Here is a 9,478-nt window from a genome sequence, read left to right as displayed (position 1 = left end):
TTGCTCTGTTCTAAACCGGGACACTACAGTGTATTACCATCTCATATTTTGCGCGTTCTCTTGACCAAATATGGTAAAATGGCGTAATGGTGGAATAACAGTAATTTTTATGAATGTGTATTGAAAGTGTAAAGATAGTTGATTCTATCTAACTTTCCCGGCTGCTCGATGTAAATAAAAGCAAGAATTGAAAGCACTGTGGCCACTCACTAATTGTATTTAAGTTAATTAAGTAACATATTTCTGTTTGTTCATGAAATCATTTATCTATTGAGACGAGTGTTTTCTTGTTAAATTCTAAAACACTCAACACAACGTTTACACAGACTTGACCTGTCTCAGTTTAGTGCTGGATGCTCAAAGAATATTTTAAGGCCCGGCCCTTGTTCTCACTATCATTGTCGCATCTCTATTTTCAAGTAATTCTTTCTGCGAAGGGCTTGCCCGCATAATCCTCGTTCATCTGATTAATGAATATACTTTAAACTCTTCTTTTACTTGAACAGAATAGTCAATACACACTGATCGTTGAGTTTAATTGTTTTTTTATTCTTGATTTAGATTCTACAGATTCATTTCAAGATTCATTCGTTCTAGCCTCTTAAGAATGAATGATTATGTCGAAACCTTGTCAAAGTTGCCGTGAATCTACTAACCCATCAGCTGGTGGATTCTCTACAACTCGGACAACGTTCCGACAAAATTAGTCGCCTCAAAAAGGACAGATCGATAAAACGCTGATATTAATCTGCATTTAACACTCGGTCTTATTCTTGGTTTGCACTCAGGTGATTAGGCGGCCATGTTGGTGTCGAAAACAAACCTTTTTCGGTATTGTTCAGTACACAAACATGGCCGCCTAGACGTGAGGGAAGCCAAGAGTTTGTTCAGTGAGATGGACTGAAATTTTGTTAAGGGTGTCTGCTGAATTATCCTTCTTTGTCATAAAACGCTGATTTTGATTGGTCGAAACTGTACCTGTTAAGAAGGGAAAAAATTATGGATTTTAGTAAATAGTTAGCAAACACAATGCTACTACTACTACTACCACTACTACCACTACTACTACTACTACTACTACTACTACTACTACTACTACTACTAATAATAATAATAATAATAATAATAATAATAATAATAATAATAATAATAACAGTAATAATAATATAACCATAATGATAACAATCATTTGTACAATTATGATATGTTTTGAAATATAATAATAAACTTCATCTCTCTCAAGCTTCGGTAACCAGTCTTCCTGTCCCTAATTAATGCATTGCATGCATTACAATTGATTCATTCGAGGGGATTAACAACGTATCAATCGCATCCGAGCAGCCAAGGGGGAAAAATATAGTACATCTTCCCCATCTGTATGTTTTGGGCCGTGAGTTAATTATTCCGATGCACATGCTCGCCTTCCTTTTCCAGCCAGAGCTGAATTACATGGATTTTTTGCGGATTTCTCAGCCCGGGCAAACGGGGGAAAAACTCCGCAAAAAGTCTATGTAATCGACTGATGGAATTTCAGCCCATTTTTAGAAACCGGGCTAGGATGTAATCGCCACTTTCATTTCAAGAAGATTTCTTTCAGAACCCGGCCTGAAATTTCAGCCCGGGCTGCCATATAATCAGACCCTTAGTCTGATAAACTAGGGACGATTGTCTGACAGCAGAAGGAGCACGGAAATTACGATGAATGTTCGTGGTGACTTACTGCCATTACCTCTTGAGTGCAAGACTTGGACGACCAAAGATCGAAGAAAAAATAACCAAAACCAGAAAACTGATAGCGATTCACCGGCATCTGTAAAAAATAGAGATAAACACTAATTTTAAAACAGTCGTTTCTAACGTTAATGGCCATTTCTGTAGAAGGCCGGCGGCGGATCTAAACCCGTTGACCGGCCATCGTCCTGGTTTCAGGACTGTTAGTGTCAATGTGAACTCTAATGAAAATGACAATATCAGATTCTTTGCCTTTTTTACCTTTTGATTGAAGACACTGGTATTTACTGGCTTTCGGTAAGTTCTTCGAAGTTTGAATGATTTCTTGACCTCTCTCCTGAAAGCAATAACATCGACATGTAACTGAATCGTATATTGTAATGAGTGGGTTGCATGATGGTTTCTTGCAATCCATCGCAAGAACACACGCAACTTTATATCTGGTCACTGGGAATGATCCATGCATTGTTAAAGGAAAGGAACTTTATTTAAGTGTCTAGTCGTTCTAGCACTGGGACACTAATTGGGGACGCTGTAAACTCAATTAACAATTAACACAAATCAAGTCAAATGATGGTTTTTGAGGAGAGAAGACAACTGGAGTACCCGGAGAAAACCTCTCGGTGCAGAGTAGAGAACCAACAAACACAACCCACATATGACGCCGGATCTGGGAATCGAACCCGGGCCACATTGGTGGGAGGCGAGTGCTCTCACCACTGCGCCATCTCTGCACCCCGTATTACTATTCTTCTTCTTCTTCGTCTTCTTCTTCTTCTTCTTCTTCTTCTTCTTCTTATTATTATTAATTATACCCCCTTATAATTAACAAACAGTAGCGTAAATCGCGTGCAGGAGATGTTATGAGGGAAGCAATTGTACCGTGCGGTTATGGTTATTGATTTCAACTGAGTGCAAAGCCTTTTCGACACCTTCTTTCCTCTTTAAAGAGAGAATTCTTATTTGTACGTGTTGAGGAAGCTCCGTTTGACAATGAACTTTGAACCGCAGATCAGTGGCAGTATAGGCTACCCACTGCCACTTACTCAGTTTAACTTCAAATATTGCATCATTTTTCTTTGTTGAAGGACGATTCAAACAGAGGAAGTGTCTATAAGGTTCAGAGGGATATTATACCATTTTTGTTGTCTCGTAAGACTCTAGTAAAAGGGATTGAGTCAAATTTCTCTTCATAGCATTTTTTCTCTTGATTTTTGCTAAAAGCTAAGAATTCCTCTATACTAACTCGTTTAAAATAGGTCACAATCTCTGATCTCGCAGTGTTGTTTTCATGCGATGCTGTGATTCCGCAGAAAAATGATTGCTTTGTTTTGTCCACGTGGATGATATCAAAATGGCAGCTGGGAAAATCTGTGGCGTTTTCTGGCGGATTCCAAGCAGCGCTTGATTTGATGGTCTGAAAGCAATTAAACACAAGAAATAATTGATATTTTTTTAAACTTTGGTATCCTAATGATGACCGGCAAATGTAGCAAGAACTTTTTGGGAAGGCTGGCCGCTAAATTGGTCAGTTTAGCCCCGTTTACACCAGGAAGGTTTCCTTGACAAGGAAAAGTTGCTGGTGTAAATAGCGTAAAATTGACAAAATTTTTCCTTGACAAGGTAGAGCTAGAATGCCAAGGAAAAAATTGTCAAGGACGAAATTTGTTCGTGTAAACCGACGAAAAGGAAAATGTAGGAAAGCAAGCTCGACGGACTACTATGCGCGGGAAATGATTTTTTTTAGGAATCGATCGTAGAAAATTCGGAAAAAGTTAACTTGGCTCATCGGCCAGTTTCGACAATTTGGAGGGAAGGTCCTTTTTAGTCGGATCAACTCAGTTGTAACATAACGGCAATGTTATTCCACCAAATGAAACACCAATAATTGCTTAAGTGAGGTACTCATTAATATGACGTAATACGTTACCATGACAACAAAAACACCATCTAAAAGCATCCTATATTTTGTCTTTAAACGTTTATATATCAAAAAGGCACGCGGGTACCCTCATCTTTTGTTGCCGGAAGTGATTATCAGGCTAATATAAAACTGACAGCAAAGTCAATTTGTAAAAAATCGGCTTTGGAGCGGATTGAGACCCATCTTAACCAATTGTGAACACAATTTACTTGTTTAAAACTAAAAAAAAAAAAAATCACTTTTTGCTTACCTTCACTTTACTTCCTTTGATCTTCCATCCGTGTTCCAATGCATCGAGTTCAATTCTGATATCCTCATCACTGTTGGACACAAAGATCCCAGCCACTGGAACCAGAAGTTTTCGATGTCTTTTTTCTTCGTTCTGGCACACCTGATAATTATTGCAACGAGATGTATCGATTCAGAATCGTGGATCACCATAACTGATTCAAAACAGACACGGCGCTGTACTGACTGGACTGGTTGACTATTTGAAAAATGCAATACACTTCTCGAATTATAGTTGCAGATAAAGTAGTGCTCTGTGATCGGTACTAATTACTGGCCTTCAACTTATATAATTGCCTTCCTCCAAACCCCTCGAAAAGGTCCAGCGTAGAATACCTACAACCACGGTACATGGTGACTACATTCATTTACGGTCAAACCCAAAAGCAAGTGCACTATAGTACCTAAAGACATAGAAAAACCCTATATCTTAAGCTTTAGTTGCCGAAGAAGCCGGCTCTAAGGTAATCCGATCAACCTAATGGGATAAGGATGCCGGAAACACTTCACACAAATTGGAGTGAAGCCGTAAAGAAATAATATGAGGAAATGCAGAAGTACCTTACATGCTGTTGCCGTATCATTTACCAGATAGATCAAAATCTTCCAGTTTTGTCCTTGCCTTGGCTGCTCTGCAAGAACCACCATTTGCATTCGTTTCTTGTCGTTTTTTCCTGGTCGTCCAAAAGCAGCGATTTCAATGCCTTCCGGTAGCACTGGAAGGGTTACTTCGATGTCATTATGTTTGTGTTCTATTTTTGCATCAGGGTAAACCTCCTTTAGGCTTCTCCAGCGGTCTGATTGTCCAGATGGCGCTTTGACGACCACTTGTTTCGGTCGACATTTCACATTGATAATCCATGTGTTACCTGCGTTCACCAGACAGCTGTGCTCAATTGATACAGTGTCTTGTCCTTTCTTGAGGTCGTAACAGCAGCTGACTTGAAGGTTTTTTGAGCCCCGGTCGTTGTTGGCCTGTTGTTGGTCAACTGAAACAAAACAAATACTGTACATTCTGTAAACTGACTTTTGTGGATTGAGTTTCCCTAGTCCTTTGCTTAGCTCTTCCATATATTAATAAAATCATTATCTTTCTCTGAAAATTCTGTTCTCTCGAAACTCTTTCAAGTATTGATCAACTTTCACACAAACACAAGTGTACATAGCAAGCATAAGAACTGGCAAACATGCCATTGCCAATTAATAGACCTGCCTCAGGGAACCGTTTTTCATAAACCACCGTTCCTTGGAAGCAATTTTTTTTCTATACCCCGTCCCAAATTTAACCGATTGAAAGGTTTGATCTTTACCACAAAGGCAAAAATCTGCAGTGCTTGTATGTGGGAATAATTATGCCATCACTTGAATATCAGGTAAACCCGACTGTTACACACTCCCCTGAAGAATATCAGCCTTCCTGAATAGTTCTCCTTTTTACTCCGCAAAAAGATATGACTAAGACGCAAAATAAACGTGAGAACATGTAAACTAGTTTTAACTCTAATCTGGTTCTCAGACTTCAATATTATTGTGCCGTTCACAGAAAATTTGGTGTATTATTATGTCACAAGTGCTCGTACGGAGTCCGTTGCGTTCATTTCCACTTAACTTGTTTCCTAAAGTTTAAACCGAATTGTATAAAGTAAGTAACTTTATTTCAACTCGTGTTGATGAGGCTAGCAAATACATGCTAATATGCCGAGAAAAGTGAAATACATAAATAAATGATTTTTGTATATGTATATATACATGATCAATTAATAACTAACATTTTAACTATATCAATAAATAAACAATCCTAACTCTTAAAATTATTACAATGAATTATAGAAATCTGTAAATTACTGATGTAGTTCTCTCACAGCCTTCTTAAATTCCTTAAGAATTTTCGTTGAACGTAATTTATCCGTAATTTATGCGGTCGTTTCCAGTGAATCAGACAATAAAATTTTATCCTGTGCAAAGAGAAAACGGAGTTAAACAAGAAACATTTTTGTTGACACGGCGAAAAAAGCGGTTTGCTGTTGCTGGGACACCCTACCCAAGAAGATTAAACGTAATGGTTGCTTTTGCGAAAACGCCATTGCAGACAAAATCAAAATGTTGTTTACATCATTGATCCTGAGAGCTTACCAATAGTCAAACTTGTTGGTTTTTTAACTCCGTAGAGTGACAGTACCATTTTCTTGCGAGGCTCTGGCGTACTGTGCAGAACTTGTCTCGTTGCCTTTATTTATATCCACAGGTCATAGCCGCTTACACCTTAATAAGGTCAACAAAAATTACCTCATATTATATTTCACGCCGGATTTTCGGTTTCCACACTCATTGTTTAATATTTATTGTTATGAATTAAAACTTCCTTGGAGCGCAATTTGCTATTTTATATATTATTAATTAAGTAATAATGAAAGCCAACATCTCGGGGTTCTTCCCAAGCGGAAGTCTTGCAGCGTTGCACATCCTTCTATATTTTCACTTTGACCTTGAAGAACGTGAGATAATCGAATGTTCTCATGAAAAGATGAAACTTTAATGGTGACATTCAACCTCGAATAACAACTCTAAAATTATGAGAACTTCCGTGACGTGCTCGGTAGCGATGGGTCACGTAACATTTGCACGATCGCGCTGTTATGTTTGAAACCTTCATCCACATATTTTCTTCCAAGAATTATAGGGTAAGTTTGCTTATTTGCGGTTTAAGGAAATATAACGCAGTATCTACTGATGTCAACCGGGTCTTTCCCCACCGAAACTGAAAACGCTTTCGGGAGCATTTATGCAGATCATTCAAGCCACAAACGACTTTGGGAATCCCCTAATGTAGTGCCCTCGAAAATCTTTCTTTCGCTGGATCTTGATAGTAGCAGAAGGGAAGTTTCGTTAACAAATCTGTTGATTTACTGACAAGTATGTTTTAATAGATGTAAATCACAAACAAGGCCCTCCTTTGGTAAAATGCAATGGAAAAAGTATTAAACGAGGCCTCCTAAATGGCAGTTGTTTAAAATACATGTTTTTACGTCATTAGAGAAAAGACGCTCTTACTTTGACTCTATTATTCTCTCAAATGATTTTATTTGTCAAGTAATTTGGTTCGCTGGTTGGTACGGATCCATTAGGAAGAATACAGTTGTGATAGCAGATCCAACATCAACCCACTCGACGGATTTCGAAGACACCATGCAGAAGCAGAAGGGGTCATCATGTTGAAGTTCTAAGTCTCAGAAGCGTATAGAGGCTTTTAAAACAATTAGCCCTATCCAAAAATCATTCAAAATGTATGTACTATGTTTTGAGTGTTCTCTTTCTTTCTAGTAACCTATAGCTTCGTATGATTCCTTTTCGTCTTCTTCGCTTGAATTCTGCAATTCGTTAATTGATAAACAGGATATATTTTTTAAGAGGAGGTTTTATTTGTGGAATGTATTTTCCTTTAAAACATGTATATATGCCAAGCCGGCCGGCTGCCTCTTCATCGCATTTAAAATTAGCTCAGCATAGGAGCCGTGACAGTACTGTTTCGGCCTTCTGGGCCTCATCAGTGCAGTGCTGATGTCTGGTATATATTGAATCTTCAGTGTAGCTCGGCATTTATTTATTTATGTGTATTTTATTTATTGTCAAAATTCGCCCGGAGGCAGGTGAGCATACTATGGACCTAACCAACCCCCTTAGAAGAATTGATACCTATTCCCTGGAACCCCACTAATAAAAGGAAAACCAAAAGAAAGAAGTATTCAGAACAAAGAAAGTTAACAAGAACAACGAATAACAGTATGGGCGCGGCGGCATTTCGGACAGACTAATTTGAATGAACGAATGTCATCTTGATTGAAAACTGAACTTAGTCTATTATAGAAAAACGATTTTAACTTTTTCTTTAAAGGTACTCAACCTTCGATCTTATAGCGATAGGTAATTAATGCATTCCACAGATTAGTTATTCGGCTGAAGAAAGAGTCGCGGAAAAGAGATGTATTAGCGGATTTGTTATTGAGAAAAAGCCCAGATGATCCCCGACGGGAACGCCCACTACAACATTGAACAAGGTTATCTAGATTAATGTCAATAAGTCCATAAATACACCTAATTTATAGAAAAATAATAAATCAATATATTCCAGCCTGTAGTTAACAGATAGGAGATTAAGGTTCAAAAGTCTATCCTTGTATGAGAGTTCAGAGTTCATGCAAATAAAACATGTCGCTTTCCTTTGGATATTCTCTACTTCCAGCATCATGTGGACCCAAAGCTGTGAAGCGCAGCACAGGTTAGAGCGCACAAGGGAAATATAACGCAGCTTCGGGGAATCCTTCTTGAGGTCATCCGAGCAGTTCTTTTTTAGAAATCCCAGCATGCTATTAGATTTTGCAACCATTTCAGCAATGTGTGCAGTCCGCTTCAAGTCCTTCGAGACATACAAGCCAAGGTCTTTTGCGAAAGAGACAATTTTCATCCATTAACCTATATAACCTTTCGGAACTTTGCTTTAAAATTTGCTGATAATTTGGTGGTCACTATTAAAGGAACTTCATGATTAGGGTTCATGTTGCTTTACAGGAATCGAAAACAGCGCAACCTATGCGCAAACTTCAGGAGTACCCAACGACCCTTTTTGACAAAATTGTTCATATAATGTTGTAGCCACTATTAGAATGTTTCTACGTCAATCTTCGTTAATATTTAACTCTCCTGGGAAAAAATACCCGCTCCTCACTACCAGGGAGCAAAAGTTTCAGGAAATAAAACTCGTAGCCAGCCATCGTGTGAGACGGCTTTTAACTAGCCAGCATATTTTAAAATGTGAAACGACACATATTGCCAGCCAGCGCATAAGGGACTTTGGAGTTTGCCAGCGAGCGGTGCCGTACGTTATGAGGCAGCCAGCAAGGTTTCAATAAATAATTGTCAAAGGTATTATAAACATCAATAGCAATAATAATAATAATAATAATAATAATAATAATAATAATAATTATTATTATTATTATTATTATTATTATTATTACTATAATAAGCTGTACTCACAGTTTCTCGAAATAGAGGTCGTCGCTGAAATGTGAACTTGGGAAGTAGTTGCAGGGCGATCAAAATGACACGTAAACAAATAAAGCAATGAACAAATGTTCGTATGGTTCTTTTTTTCCCTCGGTGTTGCACTATAACAATACGGCATTTAACTGAAATACGAACTGCAAATTCAATGCATTAATCTTGCTTCTTCAATCAAGTGGAAACCATTCCCTCTCTAGATCCGCCTGGGCCTATACACGGTTAATGATGAGAAAACGCTGGGATAAGTAAACTGGTGCAAAGGTTCACAGCAAAAGCCACGGTCGTGTGTCGTCAGACAATCACTGCAGAAGTTTCACACCAGAACCTAGTGCAAAGTTTCACAGCAAAAGCCATGGTCGTGTGTCGTCCGACAATCACCGCAAAAGTTTCACACCAGAACCCGGTACAAAGTTTCACAGCAAAAGCCATGGTCGTGTGTCGTCAGAATATCACCGCAAAAGTTTCACACCAGAA

General features: G+C 38.3%; 1 protein-coding gene across 1 annotated transcript; it reads right to left on the bottom strand.

The window, feature by feature from the left end:
- Nucleotides 1-528: 528 nt before the first annotated feature.
- On the bottom strand, nt 529-6,222 carry LOC138052268 (uncharacterized). Its single transcript, XM_068898670.1, has 7 exons — nt 6,077-6,222; nt 4,505-4,932; nt 3,906-4,046; nt 2,978-3,148; nt 1,993-2,068; nt 1,730-1,810; nt 529-978 (listed from the first exon to the last, which is right to left on the bottom strand). Exons 1-7 carry the CDS (start codon nt 6,123-6,125, stop codon nt 860-862), a joined length of 1,065 nt encoding a protein of 354 aa, XP_068754771.1. The 5' UTR covers nt 6,126-6,222; the 3' UTR covers nt 529-859.
- Nucleotides 6,223-9,478: the final 3,256 nt, after the last annotated feature.

The sequence above is a fragment of the Montipora capricornis genome, chromosome 6 (genome assembly GCF_036669925.1).
Source record: "Montipora capricornis isolate CH-2021 chromosome 6, ASM3666992v2, whole genome shotgun sequence".
Classification (NCBI taxonomy): Eukaryota; Metazoa; Cnidaria; class Anthozoa; order Scleractinia; family Acroporidae; genus Montipora; species Montipora capricornis.
The sequence above is the reverse complement of the archived record's forward strand: the minus strand, read 5'-3'. Positions and strand labels throughout refer to the sequence as shown.